At 42.4% G+C, this 16,080-nt stretch overlaps 1 protein-coding gene across 1 annotated transcript in view; it reads left to right on the plus strand.

Annotated features, from left to right (window-relative positions):
- Positions 1-10,822, plus strand: part of pod1 (coronin pod1) — a 33,899-nt gene extending 23,077 nt beyond the window's left edge. Inside the window, exons 20-23 of the mRNA XM_034980482.2 lie at positions 2,162-2,236; positions 2,925-3,060; positions 3,520-3,635; positions 4,100-10,822. Of these exons, the coding sequence (XP_034836373.1) occupies positions 2,162-2,236; positions 2,925-3,060; positions 3,520-3,635; positions 4,100-4,192 (420 nt within the window). The 3' untranslated portion in view covers positions 4,193-10,822. The remainder of the gene's footprint in view (positions 1-2,161; positions 2,237-2,924; positions 3,061-3,519; positions 3,636-4,099) is intronic.
- The last annotated feature ends 5,258 nt before the right edge of the window (positions 10,823-16,080 follow it).

The raw sequence follows: 16,080 nt of genomic DNA on the forward strand, positions 1-16,080 counted from the left end.
AATTTAACAGTTCTATTCACAACCTTTTCCCAGTCTCCTTTAGTCACATGTTCACAAGCTTCTTCTAATAATTTTAGCATTTTTTTTGTGGTAAATGGGGGTTCTGTATTGTGTCTTGCAGCATATCCCTTAATTTGAGCCCACACCAACTCAATCGCATTATACTCACAATGGTAAGGCGGTAACCGTATAACTCTGTGCCCATGTTCTAATGCTATTTCGTCAATGACGTATCGGATCTTGGTTGGTTTGTTTTCTTTTAAAAGACGTACTAATTCCGCTTTTAACATATTCATGTTTGCATCTACGCCATTTTTACGAAGCCATGCGACGATATCAGCTTTCTTTTGGGATTGGGCAGGTGGCTTGTCAATTTGCATCGAGTGGTATGGGGCGTTGTCCATAATTATAATAGATGGTTCAGGGAGGCTACACAACATTGAGGTAAACCATTCAGTAAACTTTTCTCCATTCATGTCTTCATGATAGTCTCCAGTGGTTTTTGACGCAAAAGCCATGAGAGAACCTTCGACAAACCCGTTGATGGTTCCGGCGTGACAAATTATAAGTCGCGATCCTTTTCCTACAGGAACTTTGGAAGTAGATGCTGCTGTGTCATCGTTCCAAGAACGGCCTACAGTATGGTTAGCATTAAGCCATGTTTCATCCAAGAACACAACATTTTGCCAATTTTTGATTTCTTTCACTTGCCGTAAAAAAGTATACCTTGCCATCGCTATATCAAATCTTTCCATCAATATTTTGCGTTTGTTACATTTTTTGTATCGAAATCCAATGGTCTTCAAAATCTTCGTTAAAGAACTTTCCCCACCGAAGAATAATCCAGCTTCCTTCAGTGAATGCACCAACTTTTTTCTTGTTGGATACTCCTTCTGTAAATAGTAGCCGTAAACATGTCTTCGGATAGCATCGGCATCAAAGCTATCGATGCCTACGACTGGTTTTGCTCGTTTTCTCTTTTTTGGTGTGTGAAGTTTATTTTCTTCTGTGCCAGTCTCGCCATATTTTTTTTTAGTTATCCGTCTAACAGTTCGTTGTCCAATATTAAGCGCATCAGCTACGCGTTCAACCACTGACGTTATAGGTAAAATTGGCCCTCCATTTTGAGCTTCACGATCGAAATAGTTACGAAGGCGTATTAGGAACTCACGTGTCTGACTATTTAGAACAGTTCTCTGCGTACGTTCGGTCATATCGACGAAATCCACAACAAAGGGCTTGAACAGAGTCCAAATTAACGAGCAAGGGTCAACAGTAATGCAGTATCAATATTTGAAATCCAAAGCCAGGTCAAAACTATATCACAATCGCATTGCACTGACAGTTTATACTTTTCGAAGCAACGTCAATTCGAAACTGCTTTGTTTTGCATTGAGCATTGACGCGAGTTTGCCGGAGGTAGTAGTTGTGCTAGCCAGCGATCCTATGTGACGATCGTATTAGATTCCATTTTTAAAAATTTATTGATATTTTTTTGCGATTTCAGAGGTTTGTCCACATAGTGAAAATTGTTCATATTCACAAGTACATTCACCCCTTAAATGGTGCAAACTGATTTTTCTACACTTGTATACATTTAAGAAATCAATTTAATAAATAAATTTTGAGTCCTAAACCTAAAACTACATTCGATAAAATTTATGAATCTCTGCACATCACTATCGTCAATAAAGTAATACAATTATTTCCTTCAAAGTCGTTATCAATTAATACGGAACTTCATGAGCGGACAAACGTCAAACCGGCCATCATAGCGTGCCGCTAGTTTAATTGTTGTTTGAGTCTCGGAAGGGAACTGAATATCAAGCGCCAGAACCCAAGATACATTTACGAGGCAGGAAATAATGTACATCGCTTCAGTACTGAGTGAACATACATATCACAAATTTCGTCGCAGACAGCAAGCGTGCCGTAGCTAGTGCTCAGAGCGTCGGGCGCGACCCCAGGAGACGTGGGTTTGATTATTGCCGGTCCGCAATTTTTGATATGTATTTAAAATTATTTAATAATGTACATCGGCCTTTAGAATGGTATTTCGGCTTTGTAGAGCGTTGTCTCTGTCACTCATACCTCGTCTCGACGACAGAGACAATGCTCTACAAATCCGCTATCTCCCTCTCTGTACATTCCACTTGTGCAGGTGGAGTTCGCGCGCGCGCTGCGGCTCACCAACGGGACCATCGAGCCGCTGTCCTTCACCGTGCCCAGGATAAAGGTATATACTTTAGTAAAGAATATTCATTTAAAACCTGGCCAAGTGTGAGTCGTCCTCGCGCACGGAGGGTTCCGTATTAGAGTCGTATCTTTTCGACATTTTGCACGATAACGAAACACTGGTTTTTATTCTATTCAATTTTAATATTAATTTAATCTGTTTCATATTGTGTGTATATTGTTATGGGTTGTATTTTCATTGCCTGAAATAAAAAAATGATTTATTTATTTATTTTATTTCGTACGCGGCCAAAGCGAAATCAAAAACTATTATCCATAAAAATAAATAAAACCTGTTTTAAAATGAATGTACATGTAAAGCCCTTTTATATTATGATACCCACTCGATATAGTTATGATACCCACTCGGTATAGTTATGATACCCACTCGGTATAGTTATGATACCCACTCGGTATAGTTATGATACCCACTCGGTATAGTTATGATACCCACTCGGTATAGTTATGATACCCACTCGGTATAGTTATGATACCCACTCGGTATAGTTATGATACCCACTCGGTATAGTTATGATACCCACTCGGTATAGTTATCTAACTTTGAAAATTGAGTAATCATTTGTTCATGAGCACATTTTAATATTTTAAGGCTTTTGGGCTTTTATAGGTGACTGTATTCGTTATTTGACAGGACAATGACGTTACAATAGCAATGTTTTGGTTTCCAGAGCGAGCTATTCCAAGACGACCTGTTCCCGCCCACGCTGGTGACGTGGGAGCCGTGGCAGTCGGGGAGGGAGTGGCTGGCGAACAAACCCGTCGCGCCCAAGATCGTCAGCTTACAGCCGCCCGGCATGGAAGCGTGTATGTGCCCCTATGTCTGTAAACCGAAGTCTGCGAACAGCGCCTTGCCAGAGGTGACATGTGGATCCGAGACATGGTCGCTAACTCGGGCCTCATAAGCAGTCAGCTCAGAGGCACTCAGCGGGCGAGAGAGATCAGGAATGAGGAGATCCGTAGGAGAAGTAGAGTAACCGACATAGCTCAGCGGGTTGCGAAGCGGAAGTGGCAATGGGCAAGGTGCTGGAATGGCGACCTCGCACCAGAAGACGCAGTGTTAGAAGACCCCCCACTAGGTGGACGGACGACATCAGACGAGTCTGCGGGAGCCGCTGGTTGGCGGCGGCGCAAGAGCGTGGCGTGTGGAAGTCCCTACAAGAGAGCTACGTGTAGTAGTGGACGTGTACCGGTTGATGATGATGATGATGGTCCCTATGTTGAGTAACCTCCTGTGTGAGTGACATATGAATGATCTGTTTCCAGTGTCGGCGACGGCGACGGCGACGGCGACGGCCGCCAAAGAGAAGCCGACACACAAGCTCAAGCCCGACCTCATGAAGGCGCACGCGCCGCTGGACCCCAAGGAGAAGCAGGACAGTGTGAGTGCTCCTCCACTTGCATCACTGTATCTTTTGATTGCATTAACTTTTTCCTAGCTCTAAATTATTGTAGACTTGAGTATTTCATATTATTCCGGAGAAAAAGGGTCATTCTGAGAAAAATGGTTTACACACTCTTTACAGACAGACAACGAAGTGAAAATCATTAGACTATTACGGGTTCCGTACCTAAAGGGTGCCAACGGGACCTTATTACTAAGCCTTTACTGTCCGTCAGCGGGCTGTATCTCGTGAACTCTAACAGATAAAGAGTTGAAAGTTGCATGGAGTATGACGTATTTCTATCGCCGCTATAACAACAAATAGTAAAAAAACAAAATAGCGGCTATGTAAATAAAAAATAATATAAGTGTTATGTCTTGTACGGTGGTGCGGAACCTTTCGTGGGCGAGTCCGACTCGCACGTGTCCGGTTTTTTAAATATTTTTTATTTCTCGTCACAGATAATGAAATCCATGAGCGCGAAAGTGAAGATGGACCTCAAACTGGAACAAGACAGCATGGAGGGCGTCGACGACGCCGAGTGGGACCAGTGAGGTGCTTGTCGCAGGGACAGAGGCGAGCTCCTTCGCGGGAACTATTGCATTTAGTATTCTAATAGCGCTCGTTCTGTTGTACGTAAACCTTCAACTTTCTAGTTTCTCTAGTGCTGCAGAATATCTAAATCAAGTCACAGTAAAATGAACCTAAACATGATAGTTTAAAGGCCGGACCGCATTACCATTCCGCATGCTGCATACCGCACAGCGCGGCACTGCGCGTCACTACAGCGTGTCCCCTGCCGTCATGTTGGCACCATTGCTTTGTTTACTTTATAATGGCAATGCTGCCAACATAACGTCAGGGGGTCAAGTTATTATTATTTATTTATTTTACACCTAATTGGAACGGCAGTGCGACTTACGCTAACGGCCGTCGTGAAAAGGCAGCCTTAGTAGTCTCATTGCTAGTTTAGGTTTAGTGTACATCAGAATTGGTCACAATATCGTATTATATAATACAATTCTTTTTTCGCGTAACTGACGTATTTACTTACGTCATAATGTATTATTTAAGTACGAGCCGATTTTTCAATCCAATAAATTTGACATTTTGACAGATTTTCCGTGCAAAAACTGTAAAAAAGTCAAATTTATCGTTAATTAATTATTTGAGATTGATAAATGGGGTCGCAGTATACCAATATTTAGGTAGTGTATGATCTTTGTATGTGGCATACAAACGTATGGAATAATATAATAAATAACTCTGTGCGATTCATGTAACTATTTATGGCGATGTACTTGCGTGAAAATGACATGTTCTTACCCGACTTGTGCAGTGTACACTTATACACGGTGACTTGTGCAGTGTACACTTATACACGGTGACTTGTGCAGTGTACACTTATACACGGTGACTTGTGCAGTGTACAGTTATACACGGTGACTTGTGCATTGTACAGTTATACACGGTGACTTGTGCAGTGTACAGTTATACACGGTGACTTGTGCATTGTACAGTTATACACGGTGACTTGTGCAGTGTACAGTTATACACGGTGACTTGTGCAGTGTAAAGTTATACACAGTGACTTGTGCATTGTACAATCATACACCGAGACTTTTGCAGTGTAAAATATACATGGTGACTTTTGTACTGTGGCTTTTTCAAAAAAGATGGTAATGTTTCTACGCAAATATGTCGCAAATGTGTTATAGGTGCCGCCTTAGTCCATATCCGTACAGGATAGCCCCTCCTACACTAGTATAGGTAGCCGTAGCTACGATGTGTCTAATGTTAGTCCCGGATTACATCTCTACCGGCGCCTTAGTCCATATCCGTACAGGATAGCCCCTCCTACACTAGTATAGGTAGCCGTAGCTACGATGTGTCTAATGTTAGTCCCGGATTACATCTCTACCGGCGCCTTAGTCCATATCCGTACAGGATAGCCCCTCCTACACTAGTATAGGTAGCCGTAGCTACGATGTGTCTAATGTTAGTCCCGGATTACATCTCTACCGGCGCCTTAGTCCATATCCGTACAGGATAGCCCCTCCTACACTAGTATAGGTAGCCGTAGCTACGATGTGTCTAATGTTAGTCCCGGATTACATCTCTACCGGCGCCTTAGTCCATATCCGTACAGGATAGCCCCTCCTACACTAGTATAGGTAGCCGTAGCTACGATGTGTCTAATGTTAGTCCCGGATTACATCTCTACCGGCGCCTTAGTCCATATCCGTACAGGATAGCCCCTCCTACACTAGTATAGGTAGCCGTAGCTACGATGTGTCTAATGTTAGTCCCGGATTACATCTCTACCGGCGCCTTAGTCCATATCCGTACAGGATAGCCCCTCCTACACTAGTATAGGTAGCCGTAGCTACGATGTGTCTAATGTTAGTCCCGGATTACATCTCTACCGGCGCCTTAGTCCATATCCGTACAGGATAGCCCCTCCTACACTAGTATAGGTAGCCGTAGCTACGATGTGTCTAATGTTAGTCCCGGATTACATCTCTACCGGCGCCTTAGTCCATATCCGTACAGGATAGCCCCTCCTACACTAGTATAGGTAGCCGTAGCTACGATGTGTCTAATGTTAGTCCCGGATTACATCTCTACCGGCGCCTTAGTCCATATCCGTACAGGATAGCCCCTCCTACACTAGTATAGGTAGCCGTAGCTACGATGTGTCTAATGTTAGTCCCGGATTACATCTCTACCGGCGCCTTAGTCCATATCCGTACAGGATAGCCCCTCCTACACTAGTATAGGTAGCCGTAGCTACGATGTGTCTAATGTTAGTCCCGGATTACATCTCTACCGGCGCCTTAGTCCATATCCGTACAGGATAGCCCCTCCTACACTAGTATAGGTAGCCGTAGCTACGATGTGTCTAATGTTAGTCCCGGATTACATCTCTACCGGCGCCTTAGTCCATATCCGTACAGGATAGCCCCTCCTACACTAGTATAGGTAGCCGTAGCTACGATGTGTCTAATGTTAGTCCCGGATTACATCTCTACCGGCGCCTTAGTCCATATCCGTACAGGATAGCCCCTCCTACACTAGTATAGGTAGCCGTAGCTACGATGTGTCTAATGTTAGTCCCGGATTACATCTCTACCGGCGCCTTAGTCCATATCCGTACAGGATAGCCCCTCCTACACTAGTATAGGTAGCCGTAGCTACGATGTGTCTAATGTTAGTCCCGGATTACATCTCTACCGGCGCCTTAGTCCATATCCGTACAGGATAGCCCCTCCTACACTAGTATAGGTAGCCGTAGCTACGATGTGTCTAATGTTAGTCCCGGATTACATGCCAATATTTTATACAACTTTTTCTACTATACATTATGTATTTAAAAATTATTTACTTACAATCTATCTATATCTATTACTAGCTGTTGCCCGCGACTTCGTCCGCGTCTCGCGGGAACTGTCTTTTTCCGTGGATTTTCCAAAAAGATACTTTCATACAAACCATGTCCTGACAATTACAAACATAACAACAAAAAACCCTCTAGGCGGGCGCGCTCTACCCTAGGCTGCATTATCTACTGATTAATGTGATTGCAATGTATGGCGTGCAAAACTCGTGTCAATGACCCGTCTACGACGTGGCATTGACTCCGAGTGGCCTACTTACGCAACGTTCGTTGACTTAAATTGTAAGATTTTCCTTGCAAGGACACGAACAGCGTCATCTATGAGGCTTCTAGACTCAAACGCTCGCTCGACTAGTCGCCCGGGAACTGTCGACGGCGACCGGCGCCTGCTCGCCGCGAGTATACGCACGCAGTCGCCGCAACTTCGTGCGTATACAAATAGCGACTGTCATATAAAATACAGCTGCGCGATTGCGGTAGAATGACAGCTACAATGTCACGATCGCAGTCACCTCTGATTGGTTGACGCTCAATGACTATTGCCTACACAATGCATTGTTGCAAAACAATAGCCAATCACAACAATTGAGATTGTAATAATGATTGATGCAGGGTTTAGACAATCGCCCTAAACGGTCGCCGTCGATCGTGTTGCCGGGCTTAAGTGTGTAATGGGGCTTAAGGAGCACAGCCTGGAAAGTTCGTCATGAATGACTTGACTGCAGCAGGCGGCTGGCTGCTGGTGTGAGACAGATCTCGATGCTGTGATCTCAGCGGAAACGACCAAACATTGTCTGTGACCTCTAGTAGCATTACGCTCATTCGTGTTAGTTAATGCTCATATTTATTGCGAGTTTTGGACGTTGATATTTTGTTGATAAAGGCGTTGACAGACACGAAGCGTGACTGCAGCGATTTTCAATGTTAGTGTGGTACAACTTTAACACTGATTGCGTGCAGAACTGTAATGACAGTTAACACATAGAGCAAATAATATGTCCTTTGATTTTGCTCAAACTTAAGTTTTAGTTAAAAAGAGACAGAATTATGTCAGTGATATAATGCTGTCTCGTTTTAATAGAGTCTCAAGTGTGAGCAAAATCAATATGCGCTCTGTAGCCTGTAGGTCTCAACCTTAATGCACGTGAAGAGACATTTGAATTTTTAGAAATGACCAATTGCGATTTATCGATCGTCCGTGGTACCAAATTTATCAACTGTAACGATCACGATCCTTAAGGATATTTCTATTGCGATTCGACAATCGCACTGTATGTCGGTGTGGTGTCCTCCATAGAGCTGTATACATTTTGTTGGTAGCGCGATTGGTTGCGCCGCCACTGGTGTCCTAGTGTTCGCAGTTCGCTGCAGTCTCGCGTTGCGTCTGAGTAACACATTTGTTACAACCGGGCCGGCCGGGAAGTATGAGGTATTGCAAATGTGTTGATGCCTTTACAATATCCAAAGTCCAATCTAATCTATTAATATAAATAACATTCCTACGTTTGCCATAGTACATGCATTTATTTATATTCCGTGTACTTTTGTATTTAATTAATTATTATTGATAGTTATACATATTGCATATAGATAAGGGAAGTATGGGGCACTCCTATGTATTAGGGAATTGACATATTATTATATAGCATATTATTATATTTAATGTAACCGGTTTAGTTCTATGACCAGTGGTGCTGACTCGGACGAACTATAACTAAAGCAACTTGTACTTTACTTATTTTCCTTGATAGGTTTTTTTTTAAATTGATAGACTAGCGCTTGGCTGCAATGAGACCTGCTGGCAAGTGGTGATGATGTAACCCTAATTTTAAGGTAACGATTTGAGTGTCTTGAGCCCATTGAAAGGCCCAGTTTTGAAACCTTTCGGGCACATGCCGACAAACACGTGAGTTCAGCCGACATACAATTATTTAAGAGAAGGCATTTATTTAATTGTAAACTTCTAAACATCTCAAGTTAAACGTCAAAAGATTATAATCGCCTTGGACTAAATCCTCTGTCCTTTTCTTACGTAGTGGAGAGAAAGGGATGCACTATAGTTTGGTTTAGTTGTGGTTGGCTCGAGGCGCCGTACATGTAAAAATTGATATAAATATAAAATATAAATGTAATAAGTGAAAGCGTTTAGTACGGCAAGTACTAGATGCCATACGTCACCGGTTAGTGCTAGATGCCATACGTCACCGGTTTGCTCAACACGCCAAAGATTTATATCGATGTAGTCTTTTGTGAACATACTACTAGCTCACTTAGAATCATCCATAGTACGCGACAGGTCGACATGGCGATCGGGGAGGGAACCCCCCGCATTTCCGCACGGCTAACCCGGTGCGGGCAAGCGCGGGTGACGTGCGGGTGTGCGGGGCGTCCTCCCGTCTCATACCCCGATCGCCATGTCGACCTGTCCCGGACTATACATGCCATATAAATGGGGGTCCACAGGCAAAACTGATCTCAGAGGGCGCCACTAGAGGTCCGGTCAATGCAAGCTGTCATCTTCATAGTTTCTTACTAAGACTAAGGAGGTTTTATAAGTTTACGTGACAATATTTTTATTTAATCATAGCGTTTACCTCTCCCTCTATGGCCGGTTCGCTTAGGCGCCACCTATCGGGATTAATTGGCAGTGTGGATCCCCCTTGACTTAGGGTCTGCGCAGTCGTGGGGCTATTGTCCGCGACGCATACATCGCAGTCGAGGCTAAAGGTGCAGACACACTGATGTGTTGAGTTGTGTTGCAACGTGCGACCAACAGGAGCGCACCGTCTTCATATAACATGTAGGACTCTCAACGTTGATAGAATTCGAGTGTCGAAACATTTCAGCGATAAAGTAAAATGGACATTAAGTGCGTTGCTTTAAAACTCAAGTTTGCCCATACATCCATAGCCAGCGCTCCGAGCGGAAACCCTGCGTAAATAAAATGGTGATATTGAATTTTTAACTTTAAACCAAGCGTCTTTAGGCGTTTTACTTTAACGTTATTTTGTTTAGTCCCCCGAGTTCACAAACTATTGCCTTATCTGTTGCGTCACAACACAATATATAGTGTGTGTGCAGCATACCTAGATAATTATGTTTGACTAAAATAAAAAATGTGCTAGAACGAATCTCAAATTTTTGTCCTGATTAAATATTTTTTCTTATATTATTGTAACATATGAAATTTTCTTATATTACGAGTTATAAAACGCGTCGCTTTATATGATAAGTTAGTAATTTTGTATAAATAGGGCCTACGATGCACAATGGGGCGTTCTTTTGTTGGTGTAACTTTTTGTACATTAGTCTTGTCTTGTCTTATCACAACTTGTCAAAAGATTTAGTGATAGAAATGACAGTATCTTGTATAGTGCATTTTGCTCTACGAGTCAACTGTCATTTAGTTTTTAGTGTAACGGTAAACCGTACTTCTGACAACAGTTGACGAAGTCCGTTCTCAAAATGTATGCATTGAGAATGTCATGATTTGAGAAACCGACTACGACGCGGACGCTGCCTCCCGCGTCGCGTTCATGACGCGCAGGTGTGGATGCAGCTTAACTGGAGGCTGACACGGAAGTATTGAATATTACTTTGCAATAATTGCAATTGTTGTTATTGGCAGGATTTATGGTTTCTTGCTGCAACTATGCATTTTAGCCAATAGAGATGTGTCAGCCAATCATAGGTGATTAGCACCATATTGAAGCTTTGGTAAACCTATTACTAACTGATGGACTTGTCAAACCGTGATATTCAGCTCCAATGAAATTGACATTTTAATACCAATTGTAGTGACGAGTTGAAGTGAGACTCCGCGTTACGACGCCATGTTTTCCAAAAGGTTGCACCGAAGCCCCGGCCCCGGCCCCGGCCCCGGCCCCGGCCCCGGCCCCGGCCCCGGCCCCGGCCCCGGCCCCGGCCCCGGCCCCGGCCCCGGGTCGGCAATGTGAGGGTGGACGTACATACGCTTTCGTATTACTTAACATATTGTATAGATGGTAATTTTATTCGCTAGTCAAGATATTCTTTAAAATTTATCGACTTTATTCTATTACACTTTACAATGTAGCGAAGATGCATACTCTTTTAGTTAAAGGCTTTATAGTTAATTAAAATCGAAAAGTTAGACAAGATTTTGGTAAAGTTGGATTCATTTTACGCCGCACATAGACCGGGCCGTGTTTAGTATGAATTTGTTCGTACGTCTATAATGTTATAAATGTAATGCTCTTAGGCTGATCTATAGACGTACTTTGATTTAAGAAACAGTTCAAACAAGGCATATTTAGGTCTCTAAAATCATTATCCTGTCTTGTTTTAACTCCAACAGAGCGTATTTTGTACTTTTCCCAGATCGTGCTTACGGTCTGAGAAAAGTACAAAATAAGCTTGAAATGATGTATAGTATTGTATGTCAACGTAACTCTGTCTCGTTTTAAAGTCAAGTAAAGTCTATAGTTATCAGATAGTCCATGCGTGGTTTAATATGAATCCACCTTTAATGTTGCTAATGTTTGATTCTCTCAATTCTTCCACTTGCACTTTGTTTAACGTCATCTGGCTCTAAGCTGCCATCACATACATTGTAAACTCAGTGTAGCGAATGTACAGTCGGGAACGAGCCTGCTTGCATGTGACTAGCCTTGCGAGTCGCCATCGTGCCAACACGCAGATATGTTCACTTCCCAACTGTATGGTCGCTAAATTGAGATTGTAACGCACCTTTGGTACCTACTATAAACGAAATAGATAAAAACGTAGTAACACAAACTAAGCTCAATTTTAAAATTATTATTACTATAAAAAGTGTATTTTATTATTTATCTGTAATAATCAATTTTACAACAGTTATAATATCTAAAAAACATGGGCAGTTTCTTTAAATGACGAATTAAAAAAAAGAATTAGCTCAAAAAAGTTTGTAATTACCAAATTAAATGAACCTATTCAACATTATCATAATGATCAGCCCATCGCCGGCTCACTACTGAACACGGGCCTCCTGTCGGAATGAAAAAGGTTTGACTATACGCCGCACTGGCCAAGTGCGGGTTGGCAGACTTCACACACCTTTGCATGCAGGTTTCCTCACGACGACGTTTCCTTCACCGTGATAGTTAATGGCTTAAAACGCACGTAACTCTGAAAGTTAGAAGAAGTGCTTGCCCGAGATCGAACCCCCGACATTTCACCCACTAGGCCGTCAAGGTTAAGGGATAAGCTAAACAAAACAAAGAAACTACCCAAATGATTGTAATTTGAGCACAAAGTTGAAACATACCGCTCTCTTTCACCCCCGTACCAAAGTTGTGAAATGACAATAATTATTTTGGAATTCTCACTCCGTTCTAATTTTATAAGTTTAATCGTAAGACCGTACCTAAGTTTATTTAATGTAATGATGGCCCCGAGTGTGATTGCTACAATTTCGAAATTTGGTGCCAATACTATACGTATAATACTTTCCAAAATTTTTGAAAAATTTGGCGCGATTTTTTTACAAAATGAAATGTTTTGCTGATTTGGGACGTAATGTTAAAAGGGTATTTAACCTTGGTATAGTTTCCGGCAAACAACTTGTACAATGACGAAATTGGCTGACCAATGGTGGGTGCACGCGATTGGTCCATCAGCCGGCGTGGGTGCACGCCATTGGTAGATAGTTGACCCTAGATTCGCCAACTTAAACCCCCTTGAAGTGTTCGACTTGTTTGCCGGGCACACTTCACTTTTTGTAGTACATTTTTATCGGCAAATGTTTCTGTACGAATAAAGCAAAGATCATGGGTGTATTACGTCACTATAAAATCAAAATTGAGTCTACCACATTGCGAAATGTGAAGACATCTTTTTTTCCAAATTGTTATATATCTCTGGATAATATTAGGTATTATTACCGGAAACACTGTGAGCACAGATTTCCGACGAATTGTATAAATTTTGTGCGTTTCGGGCACAATTTGTCAAGGATTCTGGACGCGTACGATCGCTCCTAAAGCCAGATATTCAGATTTCTCTGCGTGCCTCCGTCAAAACTGATCACAGATCGAAGTGTCTGTACGGCCGCGCTATTGGTTCATTAATAAAGCCTTACCAGCGAAGTAGGCGAGTACAGTATCATGCGCATTATCGTCCAGAACTCTTCCGCCACCCTCCACCTGTCAATCTGGTAGAATTGAGCGTAGCTTAGGGAGGAATTAGGAGAGGGACAATTTTTTTGGTGACGTAATATACCCATGTTCTCCTTGGTATAAAACCTCGCCGCTGTGTGAGCGCGTTTAAGTATTTTGGATGTGAACCTACAGATATATCCCTAGCGGTAAGATTCAATATTTGGAGATATTTTATTACTTTGCATTTTTTTATTAAACTCTTGCTAAATTTTGCTGTGTTTGATTTTTGTTTCCATACCTTAATGTACCTAACTAGCTACCTAGCTACGTATTGTGGCTAATTCTGTCGTGCACCATCTCTAAATTCATCATCATCATGATCAACCCATTGTCGGCTCACTACAGACCATGGCTCTTCTCTAAGAGTGAGACCCATCTCATACTGTAAATATGGTCTGAGAGTTTACCCTTGCACTTTTTTACCGTAGTCTGGCCTGTGGATTGGCAGGCTTCATACACGTTGGAAAACATTATGGAGAACTCTCAGGCATGAAGAGTCCCTAACGATGTTTTCCTTCACTGTTAAAGCAAGTGGTACTTAATCGCTTATAACTTTAAAAAGTTAGTAGGTACGTGTCCAGAAATGAACCCCACGAGTTCCCGACTAGGAGACTAACAACCACTGGGCCATCACGGCTTGAAGTAGTATGATAATTATATATTTCATGGCCAGGTGACGGATTCTGTCATCAAGGGGATCGATCAGAGCGGTTTGCCGCTTAGATATGGAACGTCCTTCCAGCATCAGCTTTCTCCTCTAATTTTAATATGGGTACCTTCAAGTTAAGAGTGAATACCTAGGTTTTCATTACTGATGGACAACAAAGTGATCTTATAAGGGTTCCTTTTTTCCTCTATAGGTACGGAACCCTAAAAACACGATGTGCTCATAAAAACTTCACGTTTCCGAAAATCCCATGCCCCATTGTTCTAATAAAGTACTAAACACGTCATCAAAGTGAAACGTTCCCCTAATTACCGATCCATTAAGTGAGATAAACACAATGTTACGAGCAAAGTGCGCATGTTATACCGAGTTGATTCTGTCTGGATTCTAATAAAGATTTTACTAAGTTGTGGAGTCTACAGTCTACATCTCCTAGTGAAACGTAAGTACGTTGATTGTGTTCTGGAAAACAAGTGTGGCGGTGTGTGTTATGGTGGTTATGGTGTGGTGTGTGTTACTGAGTTTCCTACTTTAGTAGTGAGAGGGCGGGCGGCGCATATTGAATACCTACGGCATGTTGTGCCATACACATAACATCTCTACGTCCAAAGTATTATAGTCCGAAAATTTACACTGTACTGCTGCATTTGTCTGTTTTAGGTTTCCACTCACGGAGAGCGCCAAACGAAAACGACCTTACTCGCTAGCTACCATTACCTGTCTGTTTCAGCCGTAATCACACACCTTTCCTTCTTAGGGTTCCGTACCTCAAAAGGAAAAACGGAACCCTTATAGGATCACTTTGTTGTCTGTCTGTCTGTCTGTCCGTCTGTCTGTCAAGAAACCTACAGGGCACTTCCCGTTGACCTAGAATCATGAAATTTGGCAGGAAGGTTTGGGTCTTATAGCTGACATTTGGGAAAAAATCTGAAAACCGTGAGTTTAGGGTTAGATCACACAAAAAAATTATATTGTGGGCGTGAACTAATAATTAGTATTTTCAACTTTCGAAGTGAGTGACGATATATCAAGTGGGGTATCATATGAAAGGTCTTCACCTGTACATTCTAAAACAGATTTTTATTTATTTTTATGCATCATAGTTTTTTATTATCGTGCAAAATGTCGAAAAAATACGACTGTAGTACGGAACCCTCATTGCGCGAGCCTGACTCGCACTTGGCCGGTTTTTTTTGTATGCTGTAACCCGGGCAGAGTCACGTTTACACTGCGTGCGGACTTGGGCCGTAGCATCAATGTTTGCCGGCCTCGTGCCCGCATGAGCAGATCACACAGGGTAATGAGCTCAGGAAGCACGCGCGGCTGCCTGCTGAGTGGCGGCCGGCGGCCACCTCGGCGACCACCGGCGCTGCTTGTTGAGTCATTCATGTTCACAGATTTGCGACCAATATGCTATTCTGTGTTTAGCGATTACCGGTTTTTTGGGTTCCATATCTCGGGAGAAAAAAAACCCTCAGGGTATAGAATCACTTCGTTGTTTATATTCATTCGACGACTTTAGACAACGAGATCTATAGAGCGCTCTTTGACTTTGCTCAGACTTAATTCAGGGTTAAAACGAGACAGATTTACTTAAAATATGTACCTAAACACTAGCTGATGCCTGTGACTTCGTAAGCACGGATTTAGCTTTTTAAAAATCCCGTAGAAACTTCGATTTTCCGGGATGAAAAGTAGCCCCTGTCACTCTCTAGGTCTTAAACTATACCCATGCAACAAATCACGTCGATACGCTGCTCCGTTACGACGTGATTGAAGGACAAACCAATAAACCAAGAAACAAACACTTTCGCATTTGTAACATGGATAGTGATATGGGTAGGTAGTGATAATCTATCTCGTAACTCTGTCTCAAGTCTGAGTAAAGTCAGAGTGCGCTCAGGTTGACTTACAGGCACACAGGTGACAGGCCTCGCTGCTCCTATCTACCTTCTCTGAATTTATATTTCGTAAGTCGCACTCCACTAAGTAATGCAAGTAATTTTAAATGAAACTTCAGAACGGAATTCCGCATAATAAGAATAAATGGCGTTCATAATATAACTTAAAAAACGGCGGACAAGGCGGCGAGGTGGCTAAAAGGAAAATTTTAAAGTTGGAATTTCAAAGAGCTTACGAAAATGTAACAAAGTTTGAAGTTGCACTAGACAGGTAGGTAGCTAGGTACGTTATGTCGGG

This window comes from Maniola hyperantus, chromosome 22 (genome assembly GCF_902806685.2).
Source record: "Maniola hyperantus chromosome 22, iAphHyp1.2, whole genome shotgun sequence".
Lineage (NCBI taxonomy): Eukaryota > Metazoa > Arthropoda > Insecta > Lepidoptera > Nymphalidae > Maniola > Maniola hyperantus.